Raw genomic sequence first — 15384 nt, 5'->3', positions numbered from 1 at the left:
CCAGAGGCAGGCTGGATGATCTCTTGAGTTTGAAGGTAGCTTGATAGACATACAGAATTCCAAGACAGCCAGGTCTACACAGAAAGACCCTAACTCAAAAATATGAAAGTATAGGGTAAAAATAGACAAAACAAAATCTAGTGTAGTAGAGACAACCAGAACTTTCCTGCTTCTCCAAGAACCTGAAACCAAACGTGGACGTATGTTTGCAAGGAGAGGTAACATGTGGAGAGGACAGTTATATACAAGATGGGAACTAGAAACACGGAATTTTAATTGTTTTTAAGATTTATTTTCATGCTGGCTGTGGTAACTCACACACAGACACACAGACACACAGACACACAGTCACAAAAACAAACACACCCCTTCGATCTCAGTACTGGGGAGGGAGGAGGATCTGTGACTTGGAGGTTAGCCAGGTCTACATAGCCAGTAGAAAAATGCAACATAATAGGATAGCTACACAATAAACTCCACAGACCCAACAACTGACAGTGTGAAAACAGGTTCTATGCACCAGCACAACCTGATCCCCAAAATATCTACTTAAGATTGTCAGAGCATGGCCCGGGGTGGTGATACATGCCTTTAATCCCAGTAAACTCCCAAGGCAGAGCCACGTGGATCTCTGTAAGGTTGAGGCAAGCCTGGTCTACAGAGTGAGATCCAGGAAAGACACCAAAACTACACAAGGAAACCCTGTCTGGAAAAATAAAAACAAAGAAACAAACAAAAAAAGATTGGCAGATCATGGAAGCAGACATCTGAGAAGGAACATGTATGTCTCTCCCTTGACCTTGGGGATTAAAATTAATCAAAACCTTGTATGCAAGGGCAGAATGGCAGTTATCTCCAATGATTAGCATCCCACTCCTCCACTGGCCAAAGCAGCACCGTCAACCAAGTGGACATGCCGATCTTCAGATTCCTAAAGAGTTAACCATTGCTAGCAAAAGAGAAGTCCTTCAAACTTTGAGTGAACTTTCAGCTTCTGGTGACATTTCACAAGACAAATTCCTTGGTGTTGTGCATCAAATTCCACAGCTCTTTCAGTATCAAGAAGGTGGAAGGGAGGAGCAGAGATCTCCCTTCAATGATTGTTTTCCATTTAAGTGACCTAGATATGAAGATTCAGATAAACCGTTTGTAGATAGCCCAGCATCAAGAATTGCTGGCCTTAATACAAATCAGCGGCTTACAGCTTTAGCTGAACACCGACCATTATTAGATGGACCTGGTAGGCCATGTGAGAGGAGACATGTCCCAGCCAAGATGATTTTGGAAGGACCTAATAAATTAAGCCATAGAATGGATGGACCCCCTACACCAGCTTCTCTTGGGTTGGAGGGATCACAAGGACAAAGCAGGGGAGGAGGCCCTATGCAATGCAGAGGACCACAAGGTCAGTTAGGAGGTGCGTGTCCTTTGAGATTTGAAGTTCGTCCAGGACCAGTACAATTACCTCTGCGACATGAAGGGACAATTGTTCAAGGAGGAGGAGGAGGAGGGGGAGGAGGAGGAGGAGGGGGAGGAGGAGAAGGAGGAGGAGGCAGTTTTCAATTTGAAGGTTCACCTAGTGTGAGTTTGGAGGGATCTAAAGGTGGTTTGGGATTTGAAGGACCTGGGGGTCAGCCTTTGGGCGTTCTGAGGTCTGAAGGCCCTCTCGGACATCCTGTGGGCAGTCTTAGATTTGATAATCCTCGATGCCAACCTTTAGGTGGGCTCAGGTTTAAGGGGGCTCATCATCGACCAGGGGGAGCAATTAGGTTTGATGGGCCTCATGGTCAGCCAGGTGGTGCTATCAGATTTGAGGGCCCTTTGCCACAGCAAGGAGTTGGAATGAGGTTTGAGGGTCCCCATGGTCAGGCTGTGGCTGGTGTGAGATTGGAAGGACATAATCAACTAGGTGGGAACCTTATGTCTGAGGGACCACATGGCCAACCAGGGTTTGGCATCAGGTTGGAAGGACCTTTAGTACAACAGGGAGGTGGAATGAGGTTTGGGGGTCCTGTGCCAGGAGGTGGCCTGAGAACTGAAGCACCTGTGGGTCAAGGGGGTCCACGATTTCAAGGTGGTCACTCTGTAAGGTTTGATGGACAGCCAGGTCAGTCATCACTTTTGCCAAGATATGATGGAACACACAGCCTGCCAGGTCCTAGATTTGAAAGAGCTGGTCAGCCATGTCCACAGAGACTTCCTGGGCCACCTGGTCAGCAGGTTCAAGTGAGATTTGATAGTGTAACTCAAAGATTTGATGGGCCACAACAGCAGCAAGCATCAAGATCTGATATTCCTCTTGGTGTGCAAGGTACCAGATTTGACAATCATCCTTCCCAAAGGCTTGACTCTTTCCATCAGACTGGCCCATATAATGACCCACCTGGCAATGCTTTGAATATTCCAGATCAAGGATTACAGTTCCAAAGAAATGAAGAGATATTTGACACACCTCAAGGACCAAATTTGAATGGACCTCATGGCCCAAAGAATTTCCCAAAGGCCCCTAACAGAGCGTCAGGACACTATTTGAATGAACAGAATCTTGAGAGTTTTCAGTTGGGAAACTTGGGCAATTTACCTAGTCCAATGTCAGTAGGAGCTCTTCAGACATCTCAACAGGTTCTGACTGGTGTAGCTCAGCCAGTAGCATTTGGTCAAGGACAGCAGTTTTTACCAGTTCATCCACAGAAGGCTGGAGCTTTTCATCCAAATCCTTCAGGAGGTCTTCCTAAGGCATATCCTGATCATCATCTCGGTGAGGTGGATGTGAAGGAATTGTATGCAAAACTGGTAAAAACGGGAATTCTCAAATTGTCCCAGCCTGACTCAACTGCAACCCAGGAAAAGGAGGCTGATGCTCAGGCTCCCCCTGAAGAGGCAAAGGATCAGAATGAAGATCAAGATGCTCCAGATCTTACTAATTTTACAACTGAAGCATTGAAACAACGTTATGACAGTGTTATAAACCGGCTGTACACTGGGATTCAGTGTCCTTCTTGTGGAATGAGGTTTGTGACATCCCAGAGAGATGTTTATGCAGATCATTTGGACTGGCATTATCGGCAAAATAGAAGCAAGAAAGATGTTAGCAGAAAGGTCACTCATAGACGTTGGTACTACAGTTTAACAGACTTGATAGAATTTGAAGAAACAGCTGATCTGGAAGAACGGTCAAAAAGCCAGTTGTTTGAACAGGTTCATGAAGTGGTTGTCCTCAAATCTCAGGAGGCTTCTAAAGAAAAGGAGTTCCAAAGGGTCCCTGCTGGACCAGCAGGAGCACTTGAGAGTTGTGAAATTTGTCAAGAACAATTTGAACAGTTCTGGGATGAAGAGGAGGAGGCATGGCACTTAAAAAACGCTATTGGAGTAGACGGAAAGATTTACCATCCATCGTGTTATGCAGATTACCAAAATACATCTTCTTTTGATTGGACACCATCTGCCATCAAGACTCCAGTTGAAAACCCTTGGAACATTAGGGTGAACACTGTCAAAAAGGAATCGCAAGACCCCTGTGAAAGTCCCAAAGTAAAGGAAGAGCACGTTGATGCCCCACCAGCCTGTTCAGAAGAAAGTGTAGCAGCACCTACTGACATTAAAACAGAAAATGATACAGTTGAGTCAGTTTAAATCAAATGAGAAAATATGGTTTTGTTTTTTAACAAAAGCTGCTTTTGGATTTAGAAAGTGAAGACTTTTTATGTCTATATAGAAATATATGTGTATAAATTCTCTTATCTGTGGCAGGACCTTCAGCTATCATTTTGTTTATAAACACATTTTAGTATTTGCATTTCCTACTGCCTGCACACGTTCAGGTGCTTGTTGTGTGAAAGTTCTGTAGACGAGTGCAAATTTAACAAAAGGAAATTGTATGTGTCAAAATGTACGAGTTTCACTTGTGAACTGTAAATTATCAATAAAAATATTTTGCTAAAATAAAACAGTTGGGTTCTCGTCCTCATCCTTGAACAGCTACAACACTCCCCGATCCAAGCCCTCTGAAGTAGCTGTGACACTACATTCTCACATAAGTGTTTGGTACAAGACTCATCTGTGCTGTGAGCTCACACACATCTCCCTCCAGAGGCTGAGGCAGTGTTCATCCTGAGCACAGGGCACTGTTCCTGTTCACAAGGGCAGACCAGGTTCTCGGGCCCACCAAGTACTCAGGTGACCAGACACCTCCAGGATCGGGATGACAATTGTCTGCATTGACTGCCTCAGCACTGTGTTGTCTCTGAACAGTGATGACTGGGTGGGGATATTTCCCGCTAGACACAGCCTAGACACAGCTAGACACCGATGTTGCTTCTGGTATCTGGAGGGTAGAAACTGGGACAGATCTACAATGCACGGAATGGCTCACAACAGCAGATTCTCCTATGCAAATGGCCGTGGCCAAGGCCAAGAAGCCTTGGCCTGGACAAAATGGGATCAAATAACCATCAGATTTCCCCGGTCTCTGGAGAATTCTTGGCTTGATACAATGCATATTTTAAATTATTGAAGTAAAAAACAATGAAAAAAAATACAGTAACAGGATAGAATATATTTCCCCGAGCATGGAACCTAGGATGCAGAAACAACCATCCAGAACTGTCTGGCCACTGCATACTGAGGAGTCCCAGAATGAGCAGCAGCTTTAGAAGCTCCCACTGGGAGTAGCAACAGCTGGAGCATCAGCTGACCGAGCATCAGCCCTGGTGAGACATGCAGGGCATCCTTACATCACAGGTATCAGATACCCCAGAGAGCAGGCTTGAGCAGCTGGGGTCTGTCCATTTCTACAGTGAAGAAGCCATAGTGAGGAGAGCACACTCAGTCAGAGTGCATGTGGTAGCTGGACTGGCATTGCTAGAGGCTATGTTTTGTAACCTTGGAGGCAAAGTGGAGATGCCCCGGGAGAGATGAATGGCAGGCAGTGGTGGTGGCTTGAAGATTGGAGCCAGAGGTTTTGGACCCCAGTAGCAGAGAAGATCTGTCTGCAGGCAGGGGAGGGTGACCCTGCAGGGCACCATGGGTTCCTGCATGTGAGATAAAGCCTCCAGATAAAGATGCCAGGGGTGCACCCCTGGTGGTCCAGGAAGCAGTTGCCTTTCAGTCTGAGTGTGTATGCATTCAGGGAACACCAAGGTCCTTGTGGAGATGAGGCAGCATCCCCAAGGATGAAGCCTGGTGGAAGCAGTGCTGCAGATGCAAGGGGGACTGCTGTTGGAGAGCCCAGGTATGGAGAGTGCCACAAAGATTTTATGTACAGGGTCTGACTCCCTGGCAGAGCCTTTCACCAGGATGAATGTCAGGCTACCATAAGGCAGCACACAAGATACAAGGCCATCAGCAGAGCAGATAGCAAGACCAGCATGCTGAATTGTAGGGTCCTAGGGACAGGGAGGCAACTTGAGCCCATGCAGCATGGGAGATTGAAGGCCCTTGGGCCCCAGGGCTTGGATTGTAAAACTGAATGGGTTGGAGTCAGCAGGCAAATCCATGCAGCCTCTGTTTGCTGGCTGTGAACAAACATAGGGCTCCCTTTAGAGACAGCTTCCTGGTTGTTGCTGGCAGCACAGATAACTCTTTGGAAGAGGTCTGCAGCTCCTCAGCTATGGTGACACAAACATTGCCCCGGGACAAATTTCTTAGGGCCAGGCTACCAGGCCATAAAGTGCCTCTGAAGCCAAGAGGAAAAGTTTTAGAGACTCTTGTGTAAACTGGGATGTTACATTCAAGGGACCTGCAACAAATTTTTGGTTGTGGGGCTCTTTATATTTAGAACTTTTTGCTTCATATTCATTATGACTCTGACAGCTCCACAGAGATTTCAGGGCAGTAAATGAGCCAGGCCCATATATTGAGATTTCAGTGGAACTTTAAGCCTAGTATCAGAACTGACTGAACTTTTCAGACTTAAGGAATGGAATGCACAAGAGTAGTTCATTGCAATGGGACAGTTTTGGCTATACACACACACACACACACACACACACACACACACACACACACACAAATCAACTCTGATGAAGACACACTGTTTTATGTAGAAATGTGAATGTTTGTGTAAAAATGAAACTGTTTTTTATAGGAATAGCAAAGTTTGTTTTCTCTGCCGAGGCTCAAGATGTAGCTTAACAAATCCAAAGTAAGGGGGGTTTGTAATGTTCCTAGGTCTGCAGTTCCCAAACCAAAGTAGGAAGAGAAAGAAGTCTATCTGAGTCCAACCCAGGTTTCAGTAGACTAGTGTCAGAAACTAAACACTGTTGGCATAAGGGCAAATGGTGCTGGCTGCCAAGCATGCCAACCCGAGACTTATCCCTTGCACCCACATAGGGAAGGAGAGGCCAACTCTTGCAAATGGTTCTCTTACATACACTCTTCAGCTATGGTGTGCAAGAATATAAGCATATACAAATAAATAGAATTTTTAATACACCCCTCCATAAGCAAGGCAAAGAATACACCATTAAAGCAGGAATCCAGAGGAAGTCTGGATGATCTCTTGAGTTTGAAGGAAGCTTGGTAGACATACAGAATTCCAAGACAGCCTGGTCTACACAGAAAGACCCTAACTCAAAAATATAAAAGTATAAGGGAAAAATACACAAAACAAAATCTTGCATCACATATACATGCTTGAAAATACAGGAAATCTAATGACGGAGGTGAAAATACATACATATCTGAATAAGGGAATAATATTGATTACTGGAATAGTATTTGTGGTATTTTATGGATGCTTCCATTATTTATTTATCTTTGATTGAAGAAAGAATCCAGTAAAATCAGGAATTTTCTAATTGTCCCAGCCTGATTCTACTGCAACGCAGGAAAAGGAGGCTGAGCATGAAGAGGTGAAGAATCAGAATGAAGATCAAATGATCCGCATCTTACTAATTTTACAAGTGAAGAATTGAAAGTTATGACGGTGTATAATCCAGCTGTATACTGGGATTCAGTGTTATTCTTGTGGTATGTGGTTTATGACATCACATAGAGATGTTTATGCAGATCACTTTGACTGGCATTATCTGCAAAACAGAACTGAGTAAGATGTTAGCAGAAAGGTCTCTCCTAGACATTGGTATTACCATTTAACATACTGGGTAGAATTGGAAGAAATAGCTGATCTGGAAGAACATGCAGAATACCAGTGTTTCTAAAAGCTTCATGAAGAGGCTGTCCTCTAATCTCAGGTATCTTCTAAAGGAAAGGAGTTCCAAAGTGTCCATACTGGATCAGTTGGAGTATTTGATCCGCAGCTCAAAACAACAACAACAACAACAACAACAACAACAACAACAACAACAAATCAGAAACCAACTCTCCCATCCAGGGTTCTCTCATTGTGCTGTAAGCCTGTATTTAAGACCTCCTCTCTCCTTCCATAAACAACAGTATTCAAAAAAAAAGAAGAGGGGATCAAGATCATGATGGGAAACCCACAGAGGCAGATGACTGGTGCTAATTGGGGCTCACTGACTATTGATTGACAATCGGGAACCTGCATGGGACTGAACTAGGCCCACTGAATGTGGGTGATAGTTGTGCGGCTTGATCTGTTTGTGGGGTCACTGGCAGCAGGACCAGGCCTTATCCCAGGTGCATGAACTGACTTTTCAGAGCCTATTCCCGGTGGTGGGATACCTTGCTCAGCCTTGATACAAAGGAGAGCTGCTAGGTTCCAGTTCAACTTGATATTCCACACTTTGTTGACTACCATGGGAGGCCTTACCCATTCTGAGTAGTAGATGGGGAGGGAGGGGGACTGAGATTGGTATGTAAAATGGAAAAAATTTTAATAAATAAATTAATTTAAAAAACCTAAAATGTCCATTTTCACTTGTGAAGTATAAATTATAACTAAAAATATTTTGCTATAATAAAACATTTGAGTTGACATCCTCATCTTTGAGCAGCTACAACATTCCCTCATCCCAGCCCTCTAAAGAAGGTATGATACTACATTCTCACATAAGTGTTTGGTACAAGTCTCATCTGTGCTCTGAGCTCATTCATATCTCCCTGAGAGGCTGAGGCAGGGTTATTCCTGAGCACAGGCCACTGTGCCTGCTCACATAGGGTAGACTAGGCTCTCGGGTCCCCAAAGTCCTCAGAACCAGACACCTCCAGGATTGGGATGACAATTGTCTGCATTGACTGCCTCAGCACTGTGTTGTCTCTGAACAGTGGTGACTGGGTGGGGATATTTCCCACTAGACACAACCATGGTTTTGCCCCTTGGCCTGGACTGTGCTGCTGACACTGATGTTGCTTCTGGTATCTGGAGGGTAGAATCTGGTACAGATGTACAATGCACAGAACAGCTCACAAAAGCAGATTCTCCTATGCAAATGGCCATGGCCAAGGCCAAGAATCCTTGACCTGGACAAAATGGGATCAAATAACCATCAGATTTCCCTTGGTCTCTGGAGTATTCTTTGCTTGATCCAATGCATATTTTAAATTAGTTATGTTAAAAATCCCAGTAACTAAAAAAATAGAATTTATTTTCCTGAGCATGGAAACTAGGATCCAGAAAACAGCAACCAGAACTGAGCAGCCACTGCAGACTTAGCAATCCCAGAATGAGCAGCAGCTGTAGAAGCTCCCACTGGGAGCAGGAGCAGCTGGAGCATCAGCTGACCCAGCATCAACACTGGTGAGACATGCAGGACATCATTACATCACAAGGAGCAGATACTCCAGAGAGCCACACTGAGTACTGTGGGACTGTGCATTTTCTGCTGTGAGGAAGCCACACTGAGGAGAGTACAATCAGTCAGAGTGTGTGTGGGAGCTGGACTACATGATAAGAGGCTATGTTCTGCAACTGTGAGGGCAAAGTGGAGATGCCGTGGTAGTGGTGAATGTCTGGCAGTGGTGGTGGCTTGGAGAATGCAGCCAGAGGCTTTGGACTCCAGCACCAGAGTAGGTCTATCAGCAGGCAGTGGGGGTGATCCTGCAGCACACCATGGGTTCCTGCTTAGGAGACTAAACCTCCAGAGAATGATGCCAGGGGGTGCACCCAAGGTGGGCATGGAAGCAAGTGCCCATGGTGCTATTTTATTTGTACTGAAATGCGATTTTATTTGTATATTAATAAAGCTGCCTTGGGGTCAGAGCAAGCCATAGCAGAAGCTGGTGGTGGTTGTTCTCACCTTTAATCACAGCACTTTGGAGGCAGAACTAGGTGGATTTCTGTGATTTCAAGTTTGCATTGGAAATAGCCAGGCATGGTGACTCAAAACTTTTATCCCCAGAAAGTGAGCATTTAATTCCAGGGAGTGACAGCAGAAAGAGTTGGATATATAAGGCATGAAGTCCAGAAACTAGAAGTAAACTGTTCAGCTGAGAATCATTAAGGATGAGGACACAGAGGATTTCAGTCTGAGTAAATAGGATCAGCTGACAAAATGCTAAGATGAGGTGGCTGTGGCTTGCTCTGTCTCTCTGATTTTCCAGAATTCACCCAAATTACTGGCCTCGGGTTTGATTTTATTAATAAGTACCTTTAAGATTCATGCTACAGGTGCCTTTCAGTGTGAGTGTGTATGCATTCAGGGAACACCAAGATCCTTGTGGAGACGGGGCAGCATCCCCAAGGATGAAAGCCAGGTGGGAGAAGTACTGCAGATCCCAGGGAGATGGCTGGTGGAGGGCCTAAGTATGGAGAAGGCATCAAATTTTGTGTGCACAGGGTCTGATTCCCTAGCAGCAGCACTTGAACTTCTAAATGAGGCAGAGCCTTACACCAGGATGAATGTCTGGCTACCATTAGGAAACACACAGAGGATGCAAGGCCACCAGCAGAGCAGATAGCAGGACCAGCATGCTGAATGGAAGGCTCATAGGGACAGGGAGGCAAATTGAGCCCAAGCAGCATGAGAGATTTATGGCACTCAGGCCCCAGGACAAGGATTGTAAAACTGAATGGGTTGGAGTCAGCAGCCAATGTCATGCAGCCTCTGTTTGCTGTCTGTGAACAAATACAAGGCTCTCTTAAGAGACAGCTTCCTGGTTCTTGCTGGCTACACAGATTGCTCATTGAAAGAAGTCTACAGCTACTCAGCAATGGTGACATAATCTTTGACCCAGGACATATTTCTTATGGCCAGGCTACCAGGCCATAAGGTGCCTCTGTGTCTGAGAGCAAAATTTTAGAGACTCTTGTGTGAAATGGGTTGTTGCATTCAAAAGAACTGCAACAAATTTTTGGTTGTGGGTCTCTTTATATTTGGAAATATTTGCTTCAGATTCATTATGACTTAGACAGCTCTACAGAGTTTTCAGGGCAGCTGATGAGCCAGGTCCAGATATTGAGATTTCTGTTGAACTTTAAGGCTAGTATCAGAACTGACTAAACTTCTCAGACTTATGAAATGGAGTGGACAAGAGTGGTTGATTGCAATGGGACAGTTGTGTTCTCTCTCTCTCTCTCTCTCTCTCTCTCTCTCTCTCTCTCTCTCTCTCTCTTCCACACACACAAACACACACAGAATATCAACTGTGATGATTAACCAACTATTATGTGTAAAATGTAACTGTTTGTGAATAAATGACACTGTGTTTTATAGGAATAGAAAAGTTTGTTTTCTGCCCAGGCTCGAGATGAAGCTTCAAAAAGTATAAAGTAAGGGGGATTTGTTATATTCCTCAATCTATTTAATTTTTAAAAATGTACTGATGAGTAGATGTTGTGACAAAATATTTGCTCCTGGATTAGAGCAGCTCAAATGCCAAATCACTTTCTTATTCTTTGTATGGATAATGATAGCCTGTATTAATGTCTCCTATGTTTTTTTTGCAAGAAATGCAAAAAGTTCTGTTGGATGTTTGGTCAATTTTGAGTGAAGTGTAAATATTTCTATTAGGATTTTACTGTTGGATGTAAGTTTGTGAGAATTGTATTTGTGTATAGTAATATTCACACTAGAATTATGATGTAACCTGTTAAAGTGAATGGTCATGCTAAGGAGTCCTTGGATTTGATGGAGTTGCATCAGGGGTTTATTGATTTTTAAAAAGTGCTTGAAGCAGCTAAAACTGCAATGAACATCCAGGACCTATTGAAAAGAGCCATTCTATCTTGATCATCCTCTACTCCTTTATTTGGAGGTATAGCAGCCATAAAGGGACAGGTGTATCGCTGTGATTATTCCAGCTACTTATAAGCTCTTAGGGAAAGCTGCCTAGAGACAAGGTCTGCACCCTCACTTAAGATCTTTATATTACTAAGAAGGGGGAATTTGTGGGGTCCCACCAAACTCCCCTGAAAGACCTTACTCAATGTCAGACAATCTGAGCTTGCTTTATCCGGCAGGGCTGTAGAATAAGATGGTTTGCTCACAGGCTAGGTGACCAGGTATTTTGAAGTGTCTAAACTTGGTTGTACATTGTGCTTTGACCTAGATGTGGTAGCATTTTGCCTCTCCCCTTTGTACGGTAAAAAAGAGCCCAGTATAATTAATCTTGAGGAGACATGGTATTCACTTTGGGCCTACCAACAGCTATTCTGTATCTCTTCCTTTGTCTGAATCTCAGTGAACATTTCTATCTATTATTTCCTCATTGTGCTCACCTCTCCCAAGTGTCTTACAACAAGGTGGAGCAATCCTTCCACATTGGTGGAGACAAATGATGAATTCAAGGACCATGGAGTTGCTGGTGGGTGTGTGCTGCCTCAATGGAGATTGGGGAAGTGACTTCATTCGTCTGGAAGAACATCAAGTGTTCATAAATGTTGAGACATCTCTCCACCTCCTTTTTCATTTATACATTTTGTGTGTGTGTGTGTGTGTGTGTGTGTGTGTGTGTGTGTGTGTGTGTGTTTTCTGTTTTGCCTGCATGTATATATGTATGTACCACTTGTGTGCCTTCAGCAACTAGGGCTCCTTTCTCAACAGACACAAATGACACAGTTAACTGTTTCAATGGGATTCCAGAGTGTTTGAAAGATAGGTTCCCAGAAGGTACTCTCTTTACTGGGAAGGTTTAGACTTAACTTTACAGGCTCCATCTTAGGGAAAGGGCCACAATCTTAGACTGCCTGCTGTACTCATAACAGTTTATTAGCCTGGAGGTGGAGGCACAAGACGTTAATCCCAGCATTCCAGGAGGACTATGAGTTCCACTCCTTCCTGGGCTACAGAGTTAGTTCCTGGAAAGGGACAAAACTACACAGTGAAACCCTGTTTAAAAAGCTTTTCGTAGGGGGAGGAGACAGAAGGGTGTGCTTAGACCTATGGGAAATTATGTGAAGGAAGAATGGGAAGGGATAAGTTGGAACTCTTTTTTTATAGATAACCCCTCCATGCATGCACAAGCACATGTGGTTTTAAGTAGCTATGCCCCACCTGCACATAGATCATGTGATCATGCTGCACCCATATTAAGATACCAAGAGGCACAGGGATTAGGTTGGAAGTAAGTCACTCAGATTCTCACTAAAATTCTACCATCCTCTCTAATATGTTTTCTTTTTAGGGCAAGAGGGTGGGGGAGAGGTTGCCTTAGAAGTCTTCTATGTTTCTTATCTTTTACTTGTGTGTCAGCAGTCATCAATACCACTGAAAAGGAAGCTTTCTTAACCCCTCACCCCCAATTTGGAGCCAGCCTCTGCCTTTGCCCACTTGCTTTGGAAGTTTGGATCTTCTTGCCTCAGCCTCACAAGTAGTTGGAATTACAGGCCTGAACCCTAGGTCTAGATATATTTTTGTTTTCATTTGATTTTAGAAATGATTTTCAATTTTTTTAATTTTAGTGTATGTGTAGAGTTGTGTTGTCTACATGATTTTGTATCTGCCATGCGGGATTTCAGTGCTTCTTTTGTGGATAATTAATTATTTTCCTTTCATTTTACATTTCAGAATTTGGAATGTATATTCTGTGGTGAGGGAATAGGTCAGAAAAAAGTCACTTGTATGGTTTTCATTTTTGGAGAAAGTGTTTCTCTAAGTAGCCCTGAGTATCCTGGAAATCACTATCTAGACAGGCTGGCCTTGAATTTAGAGACCTGCTTGCCTGTGCCCCAGGTGCTGAGTGCTGGGATTAAAGGCTTACACCACCACCATCTAGTAGAAATATATTATTTTACCAGGAGCTGCCAATGTAAGAACTGCCTAGAGTCTCAGTGTTTGAGTGGACTTTGGACTCATTCTTATTCCATTTACTTGGTGTGTGTGTGTGTGTGTGTGTGTGTGTGTGTGTGTGGTGTCAAACACACATGGGTGTTGTCATCATTGGACCAGTTACAAGAGGTGTTTCTCTCCCTCTATCACATGGGTCCCAGGGTTGGAACTCAGGGCCACAGGCTTGGGGCCAAGTACCTTCACCTGCAGAGACATCTTGTTAGCTTGAGTTTTGGGCTTTTAGATAGTATTGGTATAGTTAATGAGTACAGGTCTTTTGCAATTGGACTGAATGCATTTTGTATAATTAAGTCTCAGAACACATGAAAACAAGAGAAGGAAATTATAGAGAAAAAGAAATGTGTTTGGGTGTCAAGTTGATGAGCCGTAGATTTTGGATGATTAAGATTGCCAAGCTAGGATCAAGTAGGAGACTAGTCTCTGAGCATAACAGAGATAAACCTCTAGGCAAGTCCATGATTTTCTACCCTAGGTTAGTTAAGGTGTGAAGACCCACATTACTTATGTGGGACACCATGCCATGGACAATGACCTGGACTGAACAAACTGATGTATTTACTCCTGATTCATTTCTCCATGGTCTTAGAATCCGACCTGTATTGCACTGTAAGAAAGTTCTTTATTGCTCATGTCCATTTGGGGTTCTAAATGCCTCCTGTCCTTGGATGTTAGTATTTTCCTTAGGTCTGGGGATTACTGAGGGTCAGTTTGCACTACAGAACCCAAAGAGGAAAAAGAAACATGAAGGTGGTAAAATGCCAAAGGCTTTGGCATGCTCATACCTACCTGTAAATCCAGCACTAACGAGGCAGATAGAAGTTCTGCCTCCAGTTCAAGGTCAGTCTGGTCAATCTAGTGAGTTCTTTGGAATCGAGGATACACACCAATACTCTGTCTCAATGACACAAGAGAGAAGAAAAGGAAAAATTAACATGAGAGTGAGATAAAGAATATGAATCAACATTAAAAATTTTTAAGGGCTGGCCAATGACGGTACAAATTCATACCAACAATCAGGAGACAGAGAGAGGCAGGTGGAAGTCTTCAAATTTGATACCAGCCATGGTTGTACAGTCAGATTCTTTCTTTAAAAATTAAGAGATTAATAAATAATGAAAACAGACATAAAATCCCACAAATACTATTTCACTAATCAATATCACTCCCTTGTTCAGATATGTATGTATTTTCACCTCCATCAGTAGATATCCTGTTGCTTGAACCATGTTCATGTAAATACTTACGTGTGTGTGTGTGTGTGTGTGTGTGTGTGTGTGTGTGTGTGTGTCTATATATGAGTGCGTATCTTATTATAAAAGAAGTTAAACTTTGAGGAATGAGAAGAGCAAAGGAAGGGAAGGTGGTGGTTGTTCAAACCTTTAATCACAATCTGGGGCGCAAACCAGGAAAATCTCTGAATCAAGGCCATCGTTATCTACAGACGAACTTAAAGGACAATCTGGGCTACACAGAAAAACTGTTCCTAGATTTAGTGACATTGCTCAGAGATTTAGAGCACTGGAATCTCTCTCAGAGGTCCTAAGTTCAACTCTCAGCAACCACATGTTGGCTCTCAACCATCTGAATATATATCTAGTGCTCTTTTCTGGTGTGCAGCTGTGCAAGGTGTACATGAAGTGATAACACTCAAGTATAATAGAAAGAAAAGAGAATAAGAGAGAAGGAGGGAGAGAGACAGAGAAAGAAGGAGAAAGAGAGAGTGAGAGAGACAGAGTGAGAACAGTGAGAGAAAGAGGAGAGAGAGAGAGAGAGAGAGAGAGAGAGAGAGAGAGAGAGAGACCCTGTCTTGAGAAACAAAAACAAATAAATAGTTTCTAAGCAGTTTTGCCTCCCTGTGAGAGACTCATTTTGAATGAGTTTCCTTGTGTAGTTTTGGTGTCCTGTCCTGGATCTCAATTTGTAGACCAGGCTGGAACTCAAACTCATAGAGAACCACCGGTTCTGCCTTGAGAGTTTACTAGGATTAAAGGCATGTGCCACCACACTAGGCTGAGGTCTGCCAATCTTAAGATATTTTGGTGGTGCATCAAAACCTGTTTTTCCAGCTTCAGTTGTAGATCTGTGGATCCCAAGACTTCACTCTCCTCTCTGCTTGAAGGTCTCCCTGAGGATAAATGTGTCTGTTCCTTAAAGCTTTCCTTACTTTTCTACCTTAGATTCTTTAGTTTCCTTTAGGAATCTAAGTTCGGGGGCCAGAGAGTTTCTAATGTCCCAG

At 43.6% G+C, this 15384-nt stretch overlaps 1 protein-coding gene across 1 annotated transcript; it reads left to right on the top strand.

Annotated features, from left to right (window-relative positions):
* The first annotated feature begins 858 nt into the window (after window positions 1-858).
* LOC118576099 (pre-mRNA cleavage complex 2 protein Pcf11-like) lies at window positions 859-3633 on the top strand. Its single transcript, XM_036176485.1, is given in 1 exon segment — window positions 859-3633. A coding segment is annotated over 1 exon segment (2775 nt).
* Window positions 3634-15384: the final 11751 nt, after the last annotated feature.

The sequence above is a fragment of the Onychomys torridus genome, unplaced genomic scaffold, assembly GCF_903995425.1.
Source record: "Onychomys torridus unplaced genomic scaffold, mOncTor1.1, whole genome shotgun sequence".
NCBI classification, from domain to species: Eukaryota; Metazoa; Chordata; class Mammalia; order Rodentia; family Cricetidae; genus Onychomys; species Onychomys torridus.
This window is presented reverse-complemented; position numbering and strand designations above follow the sequence as displayed.